This window comes from Canis lupus, chromosome 6, assembly GCF_048164855.1.
Source record: "Canis lupus baileyi chromosome 6, mCanLup2.hap1, whole genome shotgun sequence".
Lineage (NCBI taxonomy): Eukaryota > Metazoa > Chordata > Mammalia > Carnivora > Canidae > Canis > Canis lupus.
In genome coordinates, this window is record NC_132843.1 from 62,335,649 (window position 1) to 62,357,896 (window position 22,248).

General features: G+C 34.7%; 1 protein-coding gene across 4 annotated transcripts in view; it reads right to left on the bottom strand.

The window, feature by feature from the left end:
* Positions 1–22,248, bottom strand: part of HMCN1 (hemicentin 1) — a 458,239-nt gene that overhangs the window by 140,025 nt on the left and 295,966 nt on the right. For all 4 annotated transcript variants that reach the window (XM_072830872.1, XM_072830871.1, XM_072830875.1 and 1 more), the window contains 7 exons: positions 17,249–17,350; positions 16,257–16,433; positions 15,243–15,394; positions 13,999–14,122; positions 9,379–9,554; positions 3,825–3,921; positions 20–142 (listed from right to left, as the gene is read on the bottom strand). In XM_072830872.1, the coding sequence (XP_072686973.1) occupies positions 20–142; positions 3,825–3,921; positions 9,379–9,554; positions 13,999–14,122; positions 15,243–15,394; positions 16,257–16,433; positions 17,249–17,350 (951 nt within the window). The remainder of the gene's footprint in view (positions 1–19; positions 143–3,824; positions 3,922–9,378; positions 9,555–13,998; positions 14,123–15,242; positions 15,395–16,256; positions 16,434–17,248; positions 17,351–22,248) is intronic.

Sequence of the window (22,248 nt, forward strand, 5' to 3'; positions counted from 1 at the left end):
GTTGACGATGAATACTGACCTCTCTTCTTCCAAATGAGATTTGGGGGTGGAATACCACTTGATTCACACAATAAACTAATGAGATTCCCTTCAATGACTGTAAGTTGAGCAGGTTCATCAGAACCATAAATACTTGGTGGTACTGAAAGATGAAAAAAAATGAAAAAATACTATTTTTACATTGACTTAACATAAAATTTCCTAATACTTTACATTAAAAAAAAAAGGTTTCTAATCAAATGACACAAGGAAATAATTAGCACTTGAGGCTGACATATCAATACCATATTATAAGTCAACTGTAAGATGTAGAATAAATACCTATTAGCAGACTTCTTGTTCTCATAGATAGGAGCTTAATTAATACATCTATTCAGAGTGGCATACAAAGAAGCTAATGCACTATAGATAATTAGACTTCTTGCATCAAAAAGCTAAAGCATCTACCAAATTTACACTTAACCGTCAGTTGTGCTCAGCCAGTTTTGATGTCTCAGATACTGAACAGAACTGGAAAACACCAGGTTTACAACATTATTTTACGGGACAGACATTATTTTTCTTTGATCTAAGAAATGGATATGTTACATCTTCTAGAATGCACAACCTTCCTCCTCACTGTCCTTCGGCTTCCCTTTGGAACCTTTAAGTGAACCCTGACTACCACACTTCTCTCAAGGAGTCTGAGTCTGCCTTTGCTGGCTGAACTCTCCCTTCATGATGCTTCTCTGGCTGCAGTATGGTGTGGGACCTTGTTCTCCCAAGCTCCTGGGAGTTGATGAGTCGGAGGAGAATTCAACTCATTCTCAATGCCTTCCAGGCATTATTCAACTTCAACTGCCCCCGTGTGAAAACCTATTCCTTTGAGGCTCATGCCACCAATTTACTTGTCTTTCTCCCTCACCATCATCTATGAACTCACCATTCTTTTTGTACTAACTGAACAGCCTGGTACTTGTTTTATTCCTTCCCCTTCACATGGAGACCTGGCATTCTTCTGTATGAACTCAACATCTACATGTCTATCCAATCTTACCATCATGGCTTACTCCCATCCTTGATCTCCTCATCCTTTCTCCACCATGTTCATCATCTAGAATGTGTTCTACTGCTCTGTCCTTATAGCTCTTTTACTCAATTATTCCCAATTCTCATTTCATCAACCTAATTGAATCACAAGTCTTTTCACCTCTCAAAAACCTCCCAATCCAGCTGCCTCAATCTTGTTTACTGGCTCTCCAGCTTAGATTTCATGATCAATAATTTCAACTACTCCTTTGCCAATAATCCTAACTACCTTGCACTGTTGTACTTCCTATTTTACAACACCCTTCTTCTGGATGAATATTACAGTTTATTCAGAAAACTCGGAAAACTCGGCAGAAGAAAATGACAGATGGAAAACTCAGCAGAAGAAAATGACAATTACATAGATTGCCATCACTATAAGTTCACCATGTCCAACCTCAATTCCACCCTCCTCTGCTCCCATGGCTTCCATTGACACAAATACTTGCAAATCTGTATTTGTAAAGCAGACCCCATCTGAGGTCCAGATTTTTATACCTGACCATTAACCATCTCAACTTGGATGCCTTTCAAACTTGACTTGCCCACAACTGAACTCAGTTACCTGTGTTCCTTCTCTGAGGGAAGGACACTGCTATCCACACGGCCTAGTTGGCCAACTCGTACTGACATCCATCCTTTACTCTTCTTGTTTTCACACCTCTCCATGTAATCCATTAGTCCTTAATTCAATTTCTTTAATACTACTAGAGTTTATCTGTTTTATTCCCCAAATATGGATCTGAACACCTTAGTCCTTCTTAAAATCATGTTAACAGTACTCAATTGCCTCAAGAATCAAATCCATCTTTAAAAATTTGTTTTAGGGGTCTTTTTCAATCTGCCCCTTTTAACCTTTCCTACCTAATATCTTCTTATTCTCCACTTCACCACACCAGGCTCCATAGTGAATGATGCTTAGTTCAATGAATGCAGACAGTATTCTCCAGGTGTTGCTTCCATCCCCTTTGAGAGCTAATGCCTGCACATCCTTAGAATCTCAGTTAGATGTCATAAATCCTGGTATGTCTTTTCACAAATACTCTCATAAAATCTCTTAGGAGATTTAATTTTAATTGGCTATTTAAAGTAAAGATATTTCTGCAGCAGCAGACTACATGTTCTGTGAGACCAGTGTCTTTGTCTTTCTCATCAACCTCTCTATGCCTGCATGAAGCATAGTGACTAGAACAGAGAGACACATCATTAATATTTTTTGAGTGACTCTATCCTTGATGTATCAACTTTCTCCCCCTATCATTTATTATTTTATCTACCATAAACTACTTTCCATTATTTAATTGCTTTTCTTTAAGAGGCATTCATCTTATTTGTAAACTACACTTTGCAGTTTATGTCTAATTTCATTTCTCTGCAATATATGACATTATTCATTTATTCACCTACCCACCCATCTATGTCCAATTTATTTGTTGTCTATGTTTTTTCTTTTGGAAACACTACTGTCCTTAGTTTTCATGACACACGTTTTCCCTCACCTCTTTCACTGCTTCTTCTCAGTTTCTCATTTGTGTATTTTTTCTGTCTCTTTTCTTATATGGTACATGTGAGAGTCATTCTACAATACTCTTCTGTACACACTCTTATTCTCTAAGGGACCTCAACTGCCACATATATAATCATGTCTCCAAGTTTATATTTAAAATATTTTCTCTCTCTCTCTCTCTCTTCAAATTATAGGCTTCTATTTTTGCCTGCATTGAGGACAGCTTCACATGGACACTCTACAGCTATCTTCAAGATAGCATCACAATAATGAATTTATCGCCTCACTTTCTAACTGATCATCTCTCCTAATTTTTCTTCTTTTCAACCTTTACTTGACAACACCTAGTTCAGCATCTTGTCCATATTGGAAGTTATACAAATATTCTTCCTATTGGAAAGAAGTGAGAAAGAAAAGGAAGGAGTAATGGAGGAAGAAAAAGGATGGAAGGAGGCAAGGACATATGTTAATGACACATAACTAATATGTAGTAGATAAATTACCACCTAGTAAATTATACTATTTAAAGGTAAATTAATCTTTTATAAAAGAGTGAATAGCACCTCTCCTAATTTTCCTTTAAAAATTTTAAAAGGGTGATTTATCATTAACAAATCATTTTCTACATAAATACATGCTTTTAAAGTTTTAAAACATATTTTCTTTCCACTGGAATCAAATTATTTCCTCTACCTATTTTTATTTTAAATGTGGTTTTGAATAAATTTTTACAAATCCAAGATAAATCTCAGCTCATTATCTCAGTAGCTAAAAAGTTTAAACAAATATCAAAATTAGGAGAGCATGACATGTTATAAATGAACTTAAAGAAGTAAATAACATAAAGGTGAATATGCTGGAAATGGGGGTACTTTTTAACAATTAGCATACAGTTGTAGCTGAGTAAAAGTGATAATTCCTAAAAATTATCTTAATTGGTAACATATGGTAGAATTTCAAGCAAGGATAACTTTTCTAACTGGTCAGTAGAGTAATCCCACCTCCCATCAAGTGTGGGTGTTCTCTCTCACACACAGAATCCACATGCATGACTTGGCCTTTTGACTTATTTCAATTGATCATCAGTTCATGGAGAAAGATCAATCATTAGAAGATACTGGTTGTAAGAGCTAAAGGGAATAAGCTCAGGCAGGAGAGGAAAACCATTCCACATCAAAATTACACACACTTAGGATAAGGAAGTCTATCTATAAGTGATCTTAAATTAATTACATATAATCACACTTACCCCAAATGTTGACATTATAGTTTTTCTCAGTTTTTCCAGCAACATTTGTTGCCTCACAGGTGTAGCGACCAGTGTCTTGAACTTGAGCATCTTCAATCTAAAAACAAAACCATGCTTTGAAACCTCAGTTTCTATTTCATAATTGGAGTTTTTCTATTGTTATTAGTGACTTCTTATTTTTCATGAGTATTCTAAAGATTTTCAAACATATAGAAAGGAGAGAGAATAGTAAAAATGTATGGCTATGTGCACATCACCCACATTCAACACTTAAATCAACATTCAACAATTTTCATCTATATCATACTTTATTTTAGTTATTATTAGTGACTGAAGGTCTAGAAAGGCATTTAAAATATAATTAAATAAAATCCAGATAAAATAGCAACAAAAATCACAATTTCTGAATAAATTATTTAGGGCTTTAAAATAGATAATGTTTATATGTCTAGAATATTGTTCAGTAAAATAACACCTGTATTACTGGTTTATTACATGTTTTCTTCCTATACTGGGTTTGGCAAACTGCTCCTTTTTTTCAAATTTTTATTTTAATTCCAGTTGCAGTGCAATATTGGTTTTAGGAATAGAATTCAGTGATTCATCACCTACATACAACACCCAATGCTCATCATTACAAGTGCCCTCCTTAACATTCATCACCCATACCACAGCCACCTCCCTCCATCGACCCTCAGTTTATTCTCTTTCAGAGTCTCTGTTTCTCTCCCTCTCTCTCTTTTCCCTCTTCCATATGTTCATCTGTTTTGTGTCTTAAATTCCACATATGAATGAAATCATATGATATTTTCTTTCTCTGACTTATTTTGCTTGGCATAATACATCCTAGCTCTACCCACATCACTGCAAATGGCAAGATGTCATTCTTTTTGATGGCTGAGTAATATTCCATTGTGTATATATACCATATCTTCAGTTGATGGACATCTAGGCTTTCTCCAGTTTGGCTATTGTTGATAATGCTGCTACAAACAGCAGGGTGCATGTAACCCTTCAAATCCATATTTTTGTATCCTGTGGGTAAATACTTAGTAGTGCAATTGTTGGATGTTAAGGTAGTTCAATTTTTAACTTTTTGAGAAACCTCCATACGGTTTTCCAAAGTGGCTGTACCAGTTTGCCTTCCTACCAGCAGTGTGAGAGGGTTCCCCTTTCTCCACATATTCACTGATATCGTTTGTTTCTTGTGTTGTTGATTTTAGCTGTTCTGACAAGTGTAAAATGGTATCTCATCATGGTTTTGATTTATCTTTCCCTGATGATAAGTGATGTTGAGCATATTTGCATCTGTCTGTAAGTCATCTAGATGCCTTCTTTGGAAAAATGTCTATTCATGTCTTCTGCTCATTTTTTAACTGGATTATTTGTTTTTTGGGTGTTAAGTTATATCAGTTCTTGATAAATTTTGGATACTAACCCTTCATCAGATATGTCATTTGCAAATATCTTCTCCCATTCTGTAGTCTATCTCTTAGTTTTGTTGATGGTTTCCTTTGCTGTGCAGAAGCTTTTTATTCTGACGAAGTCCCATTAGTTCATTTTTGCTTTTGCTTCCCTTGCCTCCAGTGACTTGTCTAATAAGAAGTTGCTATGGGGGCACCTGGGTGGCTCAGTTGGCTGAGTGTCTGACTCTTAGTTTTGACTCATGTCATGATTTCAAGGTCATGGGATTGAGCCCCACATTGAGCTGTGCTCAGTGGGGAGTCTGCTTGGGATTCTCTACCTCTCCCTCTGCCTCTCCTCCCCACCTCAAATAAATATAAATCTTAAAAAAAAAAGTTACAGGGATGCCTGGGTACCTCAGTGGTTGAGCATCTGCCTTCGGCCCAAGGTGTGATCCTGGAGTCCTGGGATTGAATTCCACATCAAGCTCCCTACATGGAATCTGCTTCTCTCTCTGCCTGTGTCTCTGCCTCTCTCTCTCTCTCTCTCTCTCTCTCTCTGCCTTTCATGAATAAATAAAATCTTTAAAAAAAAGTACTAAGGCCAAGGTCAAAGAGGTTGCTGCCTGTGTTCTCCTAGAGGATTTTGATGGTTTTCTGTCTCACAATTAGGTCTTTCATGGATTTTAAATTTATTTTTGTGTATGGTATAAGAAAGTGGTCTGCATGTTGCTGTCCAGTTTTCCCAACATCATTTGTTGAGACTGTCTTTCTTTTTTCCATTGGATATTATTTCCTGCTTTGTTGAAGACTAATTAATCATATAACTGTGAACCCATTTCTATTCTCTTCCATTGTTTGCTTTTGTGCCAGTACCATACTGTCTTGATGACTATAGCTTTATAATATAGCTTGAAGTACAGAAATGTGATGCTTCCAGGTTTGCTTTTCTTTTATAGGACTGCTTTAGCTATTTGGGGTCTTTGATGGTTCCATACAAATTTTAGGATTGTTTGTTCTAGCTCTGTGAAAAAATGCTGGTGGTATTTTGATAGAGATTGTATTAAATGAGTAGATAGCTTTGAGCAGTAGAGACATCTTAAAATGTTTGTTCTTACAATCCATGAGCATGAATGTTTTTCCATTTTCCTTATATCCTTTTCAATTTCCTTCATAAGTGTCCTATATTTTTCAGAGTACAGATCTTACCTCTTGGGTTAGGTTTATTCCTAAGTATCTCATAGTTTCTGGTGCAATTACAAATGGGATTGCTTCCTTGATTCCTTTTTGTGCTGTTTATTGATGCATGGAAATACAACAAATTTCTGTACATTGATTATATACCTTGTGACTTTGCTGATTCATGTCATGCCTTAGTTCTATCAATTTTTGGGGGGAGTCTTCCAGGTTTTCTACCTACAGTATGATGTCATCTACAAATAATGAGAGTTTGACTTCTTCCTCGACTATATGGATGCCTTTTATTTCTTTTTGTTGTTTAATTGCTAAGGCTAAGATTTCCAGCATGATGTTAACTAGTACTGGTGAGAGTGGGCACCCTTGTCTTATTCCTGACCATAGGGGAACAGCTCTTGTTTTTCCCCATTGAGGATGATGTTAACTGTGGGTCCTTTGTATATGATCTCTATGATATTGAAGTATGTTCCATCTATTTCTACTTTGTTGAGGATTTTTGTCCAGAAAGGATGCTGTATTTGTCAAATGCCTTTTCCCCATCTATTGACAGGGTCATATGGGTCTTATCTTTTCTTTTATTAATGTGGTGATTGACTTGTGAATATTGAACCATCCATGCAGCCCAGAAATAAATCCTACTTGGTCGTGGTGAATAATTCTTTTAATGTATTGCTGAATTTGATTTGCTATTATTTTATTGAGTATTTTTGCATCTATATTCATTAGGGATATTGGCCTGTAATTCTCTTTTTAATTAGGGTCTTGGTCTAATTTTAGAATCAAAGTAATGCTGGCCTCATTGAAGGAATTTGGAAATTTTCCTTCCATTTCTATTTTTTGGAACAGTTTGTGAAGGATAGGTATTAGCTCCTCTTTAAATGATTGGTAGAACTTCCCCCTGAGAAGCCATCTGGCCCTGGACTTTTGTTTGTTGGGAGATATTTGAGTACTGATTCAATTTTCTTTGCTGGTTATGGGTCCTGTTTCAGTTTTGGTAGTTTGTATGTTTCTAGTAATTTGTCCATTTCTTCCAGACTGCCTAGTTTGTTAGCATATAATTTTTCATAATATTCTCTTATGATTGTTTGTCCTTCTGTGGTGTTTGCTGTGTTTTGATAAGTCTTGGCCATAGCAACATTTTTCTATATAGATTTCCTGAAGCAAGGGAAATAAAGGCAAAAATAAACTACTGGGACTTCATCAAGATAGAAAGCTCTACACACCAAAGGAAACAACAAAACTCAAAGGCAACCTATGGAATGGGAGAAGATATTGGCAAATGACATATAAAGATATTTATTATTGGGATGGAATATTATCTAGCCATAAATAAGAATAAAGTCTGGCTATTTGCAACAACATAGTTGGAGCTAGAGAATATAATACTAAATGAAAGAAATCTATCAGAAAAAGACAAATACCAAATGATTTTACTCATATCTGGAATTTAAGAATCAAGACAAATGAACAAATGGAAATAAAGAGAAATAAACAAACCAAGAAACAAGAGTCTTAACTATAGAGAGCAAACAGATGATTACTAGAATGGAGGTGGGTGAGGGAATGGGTGAAATATGGAAGCATTGAATCACTACACTTAAAACTACACCTGAAACTAATGCAACACTGTATGTTAACTATACTGGAATTAAAATAAAAACTTAAAAAAATTTATTGATTGCCTGGTGTGTTCCAGGCAAAATAAAATGGTAAGAATCTATTACTTTACCTGCTTGAAGATTTGCATGAATTGTTTTGGGTATAGGAGTTGATTTCTTCAGAGCACAGATCTCAATTGGTTTGGGAAGCCAGAAAAAAGATGATGGTGAAGATTCAATAGACCCGATTTCTTCATTGGTTTGAGAATTTTACCAGTTGATTTCTAGAGTTCTGGGTCTGCCTCTAAGCATGGCCAGTGCTTTTTGCTCTTCTCCCCCTATATAGCTCAACTGACTCATTCTACATGCCTCCTATCAGTTATTCTGGCCTTTCCTTCTTCACCCAGATCCTCTATTACAGATCATAATCCCTAAGGTCTCTACTTCATTGCCTCTAACACACTTCATATTCCCTCTCATTTTCTCCCACGCTTCTGCTCTCCTTATATAAGCTTCTCAGCTTCCTCTGTGTGGACACCATCATCCACTTCTCAAGACTCTCTTTGTATGTGAGTAATAGTCTTCCTTTACCAAGAAGCTATGTGGAATAGTGGTTAGTAGCATGAGTTTTAAAGCTATACTCCCTGTATTAAAATCCCATTTCTGACACTTAGTAACTATGGACAGATTATTTAGCCATTCTTTCCCTTTCTTTCAATTTCTCAGTAGGGTTATTATGAGGACACTAGCTTACCTGCTTTCTTTAATCAGGCCTTTTGTCCCATTAATATGAGGACACTAGCTTACCTGCTTTCTTTAATCAGGCCTATTGTCCAATTTACACATAAAAAGTCAAGGAGACTTCTAAGACTTCCAGGCAAACATAGCCTCCCCTTTTGCTATCCTCCTAAAATGTATTATCTATACCATCCAAATAGTAATTAAGTAATTACTACAAGTAATGAGACTTATAGTACTTATTGCATTTTCCATGGAATTGTTAATTTTCATATATTTATGCAAAATTGGAAGAAATTGAGGGTAGGAAATATGTCTATATTTCACATGGTATGCAGAGCATCTAGAATGGGTGAATGACTAAAAATGAAGCACTCGTTACAAGAGTTCTATAATATTTTCCCAGAAGCATTTCTGGATGGCTTCTGGCTACAAATATGGATAGACAAATATCTAAATCTTACTAAGCATAAAATTTTAAAATACTACAAACCTCATTAATAAAAGGGTACCTAGAATTTTATAAGATGAAATTAGAACACTTGTAGATGGGCAAGTTTAAAATCAAAGCCATGAGCTTAGGAATAATATAAGAAGTAAATGAATCTATAGCCTTACCTTTAACACACTTCCATTTTCAGAGATACTGAGGCCTGGTTTCTTCAGCAAGGGGCGGCCATCCTTTAACCAAGTCAAAGTAGGTGGTGGGATAGCATCACTCTGACATAGTAACTCCACAGACTGGCTAATGAGGACAGAGATGTTCTGTTCTTCTCCCATAATATTTGGTGGAACTAAGTGAAAGAAGGATTTTTCTTCAAGATAAAACAGGCCAGCACACTGCTTATCTTTATTAATCATCAGGACATACACAAATAAATGTATTAGTTCTTTTGAGATGTAGGATCACAATAATTCTAACATACCCTCTTTGCATCATTTGGCTTAGAATCAAGTATTAATAAATCCCTGATTAACATGTTCCTATTGAACAGAAATACTTTTCATTAACTTTTCACTTTAAGAAGTTTTAGAACTGGAAGTTCTCACCAAGTGCCTATTTCAGAAACCTTTTGAACTAGATGTTACTGCTTAAGATTTCCAAAGTAGTAAATTACTCATGAAACACTCTGGAAATAACAATAATTAAAAGCATACATACATTTTGAGATTTGTTTATATTTTTGCAAAAGAAAATAAATTTTATAGACATGGAGGCAAAATAAAAAAAAAGTAGAGTTGAAAGAGACCATCTAGTCCTGCCTCACAGTGTGTAAAACATGAAGTAGGTAGGTGACAGACGGTAACTTATTTGAAATAATGTGACTAATTTGTGGCAAAGCTAGGAGTCTTCTGACTTGCAGTTTAGAGCCCTTTTTGGTTTTCCATGATGCCTTGCCAGCTTTCTATGGAATAAAGACCATGTGGGATAAATGACACAATAAAGAACAAAACGAAAGCAATGACCAGCTGTACAACATACAATTACATAAAAAGAGGAAATGAGTTGAAATTTTAATGAGATTAAAATTAGAACTCCCTGGCTATCAAGCTTGTCAGATGTTGAAATGTGTACTTGGAGAAGTCTAAGGAATCTCCTTCCCTTGGGTGTATTAAAATATAGAGTAAACAATCATTTGTCTCAGATGGTTTAGGTACAGTCCTGCCAAGAATGAGAGGGTGGGCTCCATAACCTCTCAAGGACTCATTCAGGACTGTATTTATAATAATTCAAAAAACACAAACTAACGATGAAATCAAGCCTGTTATAAGAGGGCCACTCTGAAAAAAAACACAGAGAGGAATTTCCTTGGCCGTTTCTCACTAAATCCCATAACTATTCAGGATTGTAGGAAATGTACCATATTTGTAGTATTTGTGTTTTTTTTTGGTAAGAAAGGTTACGCTGCACTGAAATGAATCCTAAGGGACTTTCCAAATGCTTTGATAGAAATAAGATTTTTGTGGTAAGGATTGTTATTATAGTTCATTAGCCATTGTTTCAGGCTGGATCTTATGGCATGTGGCAAAATGACAATGAATGCAATAGGTTTTGACAAGTAACATTGCAGTTCTGTAACCAGGAGGTTTCTCTGCTACCATGTCTCCTAAAGAAGGAAGGCATGTAAACTAAAGGCCACTTTCTTATAGAGTATCTGGATGTAGGACCTGTGCTAAATCCAAAGGAATTGATGCCATGGTGCAAAGAAATGCCATGCACAATAGCTGGAATAGAGTAACAGAGCATTTGTGCAGAGATTCCTGATATCCCTTCTGCTCAATTTAACAGCACATACAGACATCTGGCTCTCAATAAATTTAAAGTAATCTATGGGGAACAGAAAACAGTAGTATTGTTTTTAATATGTGACACATGAGATAAAAGATATATAACCAGTCTGAGATTAAAACTGCCACATATTAGCAAATTCAGCACAATTAGTGCTATTTTCTAAGATATTATGAAAACAGATACATTCACCAGTCTTAGCACAGAAAGCCCTAAGTAAAATAGCCAATTTAACATCTTGGAAGTAATTTCAGGTAAAATCTGGTCTCAGTGAACAAAAAAGTACCATAACTGTATAAAAATATGTTTAGAGTATTTATAGCATTTATAAAAGAGCATGAATTCTTTATGACGCTTGTAGAAGTAAAAGGCAGAAATAATTCAAGAAAGCAGAATGTTAATTTATTTCCAAATATTTTTCCTCCAATTATTTTTCTTTATGGCTAAAGGAGTTGAATCAAGTTCAAAAAGAAACCAGATTTTTTTTAATTGAGAGGAAAAATGCAAAAACAATAGAGTATTTGTTTCTTAAGGAACATAAATTAAAGTAAATCTAATTATAGCTGAGGATACATATTACTGAAATGCATCTATGTTTTCTGTCCTTTCATTTCCAACTTTTTGTTTAGTCTGAAAAGAGAACAAGCCTCTACCCTTTAGATCTCAGCTTCCTTAGATGTTATCCCTACTTAGCTTTGTGGTTATATTGCTTAGGAAGGGGTATATCATGTCTGTTTCTCATCCTACAAATTACAGTTGTTAAATTTAATTATCAAAATCAGCACTGTTGTAGGGTTACACTTGTTGAGATGCTAGACAAAGTTCTCTGAGGTTCAAAGAAAAGGTACAATAGGAATCTCAATCATTTAAAAACCCAATTCTCTTGTTATGGCACCTAGAATATGGTAAAATATCCTCTGAATTTATACCAGGGGAAATTTTTTTACTGAACTACTGTTATAATCATAGGGAAAGCTATTTTATCCACTATCTACTCCTCTTATCACCCCCACAGTCTACAAAGTAAATATGAAGGCGATTGGCTGTTGGGGTTGAATATTCATTAGGCTCCAATGAGACATGAGATTGTCAAGATTATTACTATGAATATAGGAATATAATATATAGAAATAATACTAAAAAAAGAAATAATACTAATGTGGAGCACAGAAACTATGCATCTATATTTCAAATGCTAAATATATATACACTAGCCATCTGATTTTTATAACAGAGGAAAGATCCCACTTTTCAGACCAAAAGGGTGGTACGGAAATGCTTTGGCAAATGATAAAAAAAATAATGATGTTTATTTTTATGGCTCCTGGAAAATATCAACTCTCTATTGTCTCTCTGGTATACTTTTGATGCTAACCCATGTAGAAACAGAAGGAGCCAATCCCAGATTTTCACTGCTGACTGAAACCCAGAAAATATTCATGTCGACCCTCTGCTTGTTTGATAATAATTGAAGGAGATTTTGTATCACGTTCTTAGATTGACTGATTGAATCATTCTCTAAGGATATTTCAGACTATCAGCATTCCAATTCTTCATAAAACATAAAAATGACCCAATTAGATTTAAGGGAAGTAGTAGATTCCCTTAGGTTGGGTATTTTAGACCTATTTTTTAAAAAAGATTTTATTTATTTATTCATGAGAGACACAAAGAGAGAGGCAGAGACATAGGCAAAGGGAGAAGCTCCCCACAGGGAGCCTGATGCAGGATTTGATCCCAGGACCCTGGGGGATCATGACCTAAGCCAACAGCAGACATTCAACCACTGAGCTACCCAGGTGTCCCTAGACCCATCTGTTATCTCAGACACAGAGCACTAGCAAAGCTAGAGACTAGATGTGGACCCATGCAACTACAGAAGCAATAGAACAGAGGGAGCACAAAGAACCCTTCAGTAGCTTACTAATGCCAACTGAGCCACTTTAGAACAATTAGACATCTAAGTTAGCCATGTTGCAACAAAGTGGTTTTTCTTGTGTTTTTTAAATTAAAAAATTATGACTTATAAGTTACTTGTGATCATTACATTTACTTTTAGCAAACTTGTAAGGAGGAGTCAACCCACATGGTCTGGGTGTAAAAAAAAAAAAGATATTTTGAATAGGAGTGGAAGCGAAGTGGGACTTAGGATTGTACACTTGAAACTAATATATCACTGTATGTTAATTATACTGGAATTAAAATAGAAAAAAAACCAATTACTCTTTGAGGGTCCATGGAAAAACAATTCCATTATTCCATGACAAAGGAATATAATGCAAATAAGACACTGAAAAAAAGCCTAAAACAGCTCTTAATGCTAAGGTAAACTAAAATATGGAATGAAAAAAACACATTCTATGAATGCAGGTAAATTAGGATTGAACTTTGTTCAAGAGGACTTTTGCTGTGATAGAATTAGACGTTTCCTTTTGTAACTTATGGCTGTATCATGGGTGAAAAAAAACTTGAAAAAAAAAGAAAAAACTTGAATTTTCTCTAAATGTGTGCTTAACTTTTGCTTCTCAATAGTCTTTAATTAAAGACGTAGCATTGACTATAAAATATGCTTATTATAAATATAACCTAAAAGTAATAAAATCAAGTCTTTTAGATTAAGAATAGATTAAGAGAGCTACTTGAACAGTGAGAAGATTATATCTTCCAAATTGCAAAGCTGCTTTCCATGGTCATGTTCTTTAGAGTATTCTATGAAACCAACGCCTAGCATGCTAGATATATGCTTAATTTCTTAGAACTTTAATAAAGGAAAATCACATAAAGTCAAATGTAAGGCAGAAAGGTAGAATTTGATTAGAATTAATACTGTAATATTATCTCTATTGCTCATGGTTCTTTATTGTCAACAACTTCCCTTACCTTCCTCAATGATCTCAGGAATTAAACACATTTTTATCAGAACAAAAATAATTATTAAAATATTTCACCATATATTCTGAGGTCAATGTCCCTTTGTTTCTCCCCAGCAGCGTTCACTGCCACGCAGGTGTATCTCCCAGTATCACTGATTTGAGCACTGGTCAGTGCTAGGATGCGGCCTCCAGACAGAACCTTTCAATGATAAGAAAGACAAATAGCCAACATGCCCTTTAAAGAAACATATATGTAAACAGTCTTTTTTCCCTATTTTCTGAGGTTAATCAATTGACATTTACCTTCAGAAAGATTTCCACTTGGATATTTTATTTATTTTTCCACTTATGTATTTTAAAGTGGGAAAGCATCATATAATCTATTTCTCATTTTCTCTTTGAAAGAAGAGTGTAAAAAGCTAGAACAAAAACTTGGTAATAACCACTGAAAACAAGTCCTTATATACAAAATCAAGTGAAGGTCCAATCTCATCCCATCCTTACTGCAGAGAGAAGAAAAGCCACCAGAGGAGAAAGATGAGAAGTGGGAATAGGAGGAGCTAATCTTCCTTCTAATTTTCTTGGGTAGGATAAATAAGAAGTTATAATTAATAGTGAAGTAGTAGCTAAATAAATTAATCAGTCACGTTCATGACTCTTTTATTCCATTGGTCTAGTTGTCCTTCTAAAATAATGACATTAACACTGGATATTCTATGGTCCCAAATTCTGCAAGCACTGGATTTCTGAGAAAAGCTAAAGAAGTAGAATTGTGGGAGAACTAAGAAATCTGCTAGACAAAATAAAATTAAAGTACGCTTTAAAAGAGATATATGTGCTTCTATAATTTTGAGTCAGTGTGAAGCACTTAAACTGCTTTCTCAGATTCAAATTTCATTTCTACAAGATTGCTTTTCTCATTTTTCTTACTTTATAACTTGATGTTTTTGTAAAATTAAATATACTGTATATGGTTCTCTAACTCAGTAATGTTTCCAAACATTTAAATATAAATTTTATGAGGAAATTCCTGTTTTTGTTGTTGATGAACATTTCTTTGTACAAGTTATCTTTTGTGATGCTGGTAGGGAATGAGGATAGAGAGGTAAGTAGAAAGTGAAGCAAATGGTCAAAATATAGTACCTACATATGAAATAGAAGAATTCTTAGATGTACTGGGCTTTTAAAGAATTGTTTAGAAATCCCAGTTTTGTGGCTATGGTATTTATGGATGTGTATGTGTATGTTTTTGGATAACCTTTGTTAATTCTTATTCTCCAAATCCTGTGGTAGAGTATCCTTAAGAAACGAGAGAGTACCTGTATCCCGTTAGCGAAACTAGAGACAGGGCTTCCATCTTTCAACCAGGTCAGACTTGGAGCAGGGATTCCTCTAGCTTCACATTCTAATCTCACCAGGTTATTAACCACCACTGCCACCATGCTATTGCTGCCAGAAATCGATGGGGGCACTGAAAAGAAATAAAAAATAAATAAAAGTAAGATATATTGGGCAGTCCGGGTGGCTCAGCAGTTTAGCACCGCCTTCAGCCCAGGGCGTGATCCTGGAGACCAGGGATCAAGGCTCCCTGCAGGGAGCCTGCTTCTCCCTCTGCCTGTGTCTCAGCCTGTCTCTCTCTCTATATATATGTCTCTCATGAATAAATAAATAAAATCTTTTTTTAAAAAGTAAGATATATTAACATCACAGAATATTTCACCTCAAATAATGACAGTTGTGTTTTCACATATGGGTTTTTCATGGTTTTGTTTTGGTGAGTTTGGTGAGTTCTTTCATATCATTTATTCTAATCTACTGTCTAATTATCAATATCTCCATTTTATAGGTGAGGAGAAGGAGGTTTTGGTACTTTGTTTAGGAAATCCAGTTTTTAATCACAAAGTATATTTTTATTTCTTGATTTCCAGGAATGTGTATGCTTGTGTGTATGTGTCTTCCTCCACTGTATCCATGACTACTAAGTTGTCTTAAAAGCATTATTAGAGACAATAACTTAAAATCTTTCTTTGACCAAAACCTATGATTTTGATAGACAATATTTACAAACAGGGTTATTGTCATTAGCTGATAAGACCGTTGGTGACTATTTCAACAGTTCACCTAAAGCAAACTCACGTTCAACAGCACATGAAACTAGACCATTTTAATAGGAATCAGGAAATAAAAACAGTCATCAGTTTTATAGCACTGCACCTTTAAATAAAGATGACAAAACACACTATGTAAAATATTCACACTGAAATTTTATAGAAGTACTTAATCATTTTGAATGCATTTTTATCCCAGGAAGAGTCTAGGGGAGTGGCACTAACCATGAACCTGAAGACTGTAAAATAACTCTGTAGCTCCAGCTGAGTTGATGGCCATACATTTATATATGCCAGCATCGGTGATCTGGGCACTTTCAATATCAATAATCTGTCCTCTGTTCAAGAAAGTCACACCGGTGGAAGCTGAGAGTGGACGGTTATCTTTGTACCATTTAATAGCTGCAAGGGGAAAAAGAAACAAGTCTATTTAAATGTTTTCTTTTAAAGCTCAATACCACTAAATTGGAGCTTAACTAAAATACTAATAATTGCTTTGTTCTTATGCTTATCATTCAAGTTTAATCAGTTTAAATATGTCTTTAGGATTGGTTTTTGAGGAGGTAACCCTAAGAAAAACATGACTAGCCATGCCAATATAAAAGTATTGAAAATTAAATTATAAAGCAAATATTCTGTTATCTCTAATATATCAATATTGTTTGATAGCAAACTTTTAACCAATTCTATACTTTTTTGTTGTATATATTCCTCTCATCTATAAAAAATTTTAAAAATTTATCTATGCTTTCGATCAAAACCAGAGTATATACACTATTAGCCTAAAAATTATGTTCTTATTGATTCATATTAATAAGTTACCAGTGATGAGAATCAACAAAAAGAATAATACTCTCATTAAATGACTGATTTATAAACATAATCGATTTGAACTAGAGAAAAAACATAGTTTTCAACATAAATGTATAAAAAACTACCATTGTGGGTTTTGTGGCCACAGTGAGGACAATAAGACAACTAGTTATTCACATATTTTTACCTTGTGTAAACAATGGGTAAATTATTTCATGCAGTTAGAAGCAGTGAAAATTCAAAAATATCATCCTTTATATCATCCTTATCAATGCTTTACCCTTGTAATGTGTTCTATAATCTTTCATTTATTAGTAATTACTATATTGTGCTCATAAACAGATTTAGCTTTTTCCAGATATCTTAAAATGTCAGTAAGTTAGAGAGTCCACACGTGAACCTACCAGGCAAGGGATTTCCAGCTGCTTTACACTCCAACTGAATGGGATTGTTCACCACCACAGTCTCATTCAGCATCTTCCCTGCATCCTCCAGACTAGGTGGTTCTATAAGAAGCCCAAACATATTGATTCACATAAATAGGATATTTAAATGGAAACTATTTGCTCAGTAGAAATTATCATTCCTTTCTTTCTTTCACATATATACACTGATATACTTGTAATAGAAGTATAAAGTAGAATTAAAGAACAGAAAAAAAAAGATCTTAATAGGTTTTCAGTATCATTCATTCTTCTGTACTCAAACAGGAAAATCCTCAGAATTATAGATTAGCCAATTTGTTCAATTTGCCAACATACAGAATAACACCCGGTGCTCATCCCGTCAAGTGTCCCCCTCAGTGCCCGTCACCCATTCACCCCCACCCCCGCCCTCCTCCCCTTCCACCACCCCTAGTTCGTTTCCCAGAGTTAGGAGTCTTCATGTTTTGTCTCCCTTTCTGATATTTCCTACCCATTTCTTCTCCCTTCCCTTCTATTCCCTTTCACTATTATTTATATTTCCCAAATGAATGAGACCATATAATGTTTGTCCTTCTCCGATTGACTTATTTCACTCAGCATAATACCCTCCAGTTCCATCCACGTTGAAGCAAATGGTGGGTATTTGTCATTTCTAATGGCTGAGTAATATTCCGTTTTAAAGAATTTGAAAAATAAAATTACCCATTCAGACTGTGTGTGTATATATGTATGTGTGTGTGTATATATATGTGTGTGTGTATATATATATATATATATATATATATATATACACATACATAGTTAACAAGGAATATACATTTTTTTCAAATGCCAACAGAATATTTTCAAAACTGACTACATATTAGGCCACAAAATCTCAATAAAGCATTTGTAACCATAATTTAATAAAACTCTAACAAAAATGAGTATAAATCAAAAACAAAAATGTAAAGCTCTTTACAGGGGGATAACCTCATTAAAGAGGAAATCAAGACAAAAGTATATGATCAGAAAAAAATAAAACAGAATGAGATTGATTAAAATGAAAACAGAGTGTGTCACCTAGCTGTATAGTATAGTATTCAAGGGAAATACTAGAGCCCTAATTAACATATCAAAAACTAAGAAACAATGAAAATAAATGTTCTAAACATTCAATTCAGAATCCAGAAAAAAACCAATAAAATAAACCAAAAGAAGTCAGGGATAAGGAAATAATAAAATAAACAGAAGACAATACCAAAGAAAACAAGCAAAAACAACTACGAAAGACAATGAAACTCAAAGCTGGTTTTCAACAAGTTTAAAATAAAATATGTCCTCAAGGGTAAATATCTGTATTTCTGGAGATTGTTCCTGAAGACAAAGCCTAAAACCCAATCAATCCTCTCTTAAGTATCTGTCTCCATTTAATTCAATGAGTTAACTCTTACAGCTTGAAATGCCTAGAATGTTTCTATTTTCTGCACTGAATTCAGATGAATGACATGATATTTAGGGACAAAAGACTTTTAAATATGGCTATCTGACTTTTCCAACTGAAAAGGAAAAATAATTAATCCATGGCACATTCCTTCAAAACAGTTATTTAAATACTCACTTGAAGCCTTCTGGACTGAAGTGATCACTGAAGGCTTTGACAGACTACGTAGCTGCTGCAATAAAACATTATGGTAAGAAATGCAACAGCTATGGAGTGGGTTGGCTATTTTTCACTCCCCTTAAGTACTTAAAGAAAAAAAGATTAGGTATCAGCAAGAATGGCAGAGTAAGGACTCCAAAAAATCCACTCCTCCATAAAAGAAACAAGAACACTGGAAAATTTGTCAAAATCAACTTTTTCAGAACTCTGGAAATTAACCAAAGACTTACAACAATCCAACAAGTGTTTATTCAAGAAAAACAGCTAAATCTCATTAAGAACAGTGAGTTTCATGGCATTTTATCTCCCTCTATTCCCAGCACTCTTTCCCCAGATCAGCAGTAACCTTGAAAACAAATAGCCTAGCAACCACAGAGAAAAAAAGAACCTAGCAGATACTGAAAGAGCCAGAATAGGTTAGGAGCTACCTAACAGCACCATTCCTAGAAAACTGCCACTGTTTGACCTGTCTGGTCCTTCCCTGGAAATCCCCACTCAAAGGATTTGTCTTTATTTAATCAGATGCAGAGTTTTCTAGTGCAAATAACCTTTTCCCCTGGGGCAGGTTAAAATCTGTAAAAACAGACTTTACAGAAATTGTTCAGAAAACTCACCATATTAGTTTCATCTTGCTTTCACAACAAATTGCCTCAAACTTGACAGTTTCAACAATACAAATTTATTATCTTATAGTTTTATGGATAAGAAGTCCAACAGTCTCACTGGGCTAAAATAAATGTCTCAGAAGGGCTCAGTTCCTTTCTGTAGGCCGCAGAGGAGAATCTATTTCCTCATCTTTTCCAATTTATAGAGGTCACTTATATTCCTTGGTTTGTGGCCTCCCTTCATCCATCTTTAAAACCAGCAATGGGAACGTGTGAAGGATTCATAAGACTTTCTCACATCCTGTCACTCTGAAGTCCTGCCTCTTTCATCCACTTTTAATGTCCTTCTGATTACACCAGACCCACCTGGATAATCCTGGGTAAGCTCCCTATTTTGAGGTCAGTTGATTAACAACCTTAATTCCATCTGTATTCTTAATTCCTATGAGGCATGTGACCTAACATAGTCACAGGTTCTAGGAGTAAGAGGTGACTATCTTGGGGAGTACCAGTATTCCACCTACATGTTAAGTAAATAAACAGAAGACAAAAACAAACAAACAAACAAACACCTAGCAACAGCAGTGACAACTACAACAATAATAACTATGGAAAGAAGAGAAAATTGTTTCCAGAACTGCCACATTATATTATTACTTTTTTTAATTTTAATGTTTTAATTCTCGTATAGTTAATGTACAGTTATATTAGTTTCAGGTGTACAATATAGTGCTTCAAAAATTATATACATCACTCAGTGATCATCATGGTAGGTGTATTCTTAATCCCCTTCACTTATATAATCCATTCCCCCAACCACAAAAGGAACACTCATGCACTGTTGTCACAGTAACCTCCCTTCTGATGGCAACCACCAATTTATTCTCCATAGCTAAGAGTCTGTTTTTTGGCTCATCTCTTTTTCTTTGTTCTTTTGTTTTGTTTCTTATATTCCACATGAGTGAAATCATATGATATTTGTCTTTCTCTGACTGACTTATTTCACTTAGCATTATACGCTCTAGATGCAGCCATGTTGTTGCAAATGGCAACAAGTAATATTACATTACTTTTGTTGCAAATGGCAACAAGTAATATTACATTTTATCTATCTATCTATCTATCTATCTATCTATCAACAATCTTATCTATCTTACAATATCACATTTTCTTTATCCGTTCATCTATTGATGAACATTTGGGTTGCTTCCATAATTTCACTATCGTAAGTATTGCTACAATTAATATAGGAGTACATGTATCTTTTTGAACTAGTGTTTTTGTATTCTTTGGGTAAATACCCAATAGTGGAATTACTGGATCATAAGGTAATTATATTTTTAATTTTTTGAGGAACCTCTATACTTTTGTTCACAGTGGTTGCACCAGTTTGCATTCCCACCAACAGCACATGAGTGTTCCTTTTTTCCTAAATCTTGGCTAACTGTTGGTATTTCTTGTGTTTTTGACTTTAGCCATTCTGACATGTGTAAGGTGACATCTCATTGTAGTTTTGATATGCATTCCTTTGATGATTTGTGATGTTAAGCGTTATTTTATACCACATTACACTTAAAATGTCTACTTTTCAAAAAGTTATGAGACATGCAAAGAAATAAGAAAGAATGGTCCATGCCTGGAAAAAGAAGCAGTCAAGAGAATATGTCCATAAGGAAGCTCAGATATTGAACTTATTAGACAAAGACTTTAAATCAGCTTTTTAAAGGGATGCCTGGGTGGCTCAGTTGGTTAAATATCCAACTCTAGATTTCAGCTCATGTCATGATCTCAGGATCATGAGACTGAGCCCTGTGTCAGGCTCTGTGCTGGGTAGTGGAGCTTGCTTAAGATTCATTCTCTCTCTCTCTCTCTCTCTTTCATTCTCCCCCAATCCCCCGCTCCACTTCCCTTTTCTTTCCCTCTTAAAAAAAAAATCTTAAAATTAAAAAAATAAAATAAATCAGCTATTTTATTACATCCCAAGAGTTAAAAGAAACATGTTTAAAGATCTAAAGGAAAGTAGGAGAATGATGTTTCACTAAATAGAGAGTATTGATCAAGAACCAGAAATTGTAGAAAGAACCAAACAGAAAGTCCGAAATTTAAAAGTGCAATAGTTGAGTTGGAAGAAGAAAGAATCAGTAATTTAAAGATAGGTTAATTGAAATTATCCAAGTTTAGGAGTAGAAAGAAAAAAGAATAAAGAAAAATTAAGAGAACAGAGACTCTGAGGCTTGTGGGACACCATCAAGCATTATGCATAATTAAAGTCCCAAAGGAGAGGCAAGAGAGAAAAGAATATTTGAAGATATATGGTTGAAAATGTCCCAAACTTTGGAAAAAACATTAATGCACACATTTAAGAAGTTCAACAAAGTCCAACTTGGGTAAACTCAAAGAAACTCACACCCAAATACATCATAAAAAAGAGAATCTTAAAAGCAGCAAGATGGAGAAGTGATGTACAGGAAACCTCAATAAGTTTAATAGTTTATTTTTCATAAAAAAACATGGAGGCCACAGGGCATTAGGAGACTTATTAGGAGTCCTGAAAGAAAAAGACTATCAACAAAGAATTCTATCTTTAGCAAAACTATCCTTTTGAAGGAGAAATTAAAACCTTCATTGAAAATCAAAAAACAGAAAATTCGTTGCTGGTCTCCAGCCTTACAAGAAATACTAAATGTCCTTCAGGCTGCAAAGAAATAGCAATTCTAATACACATGAAGAAA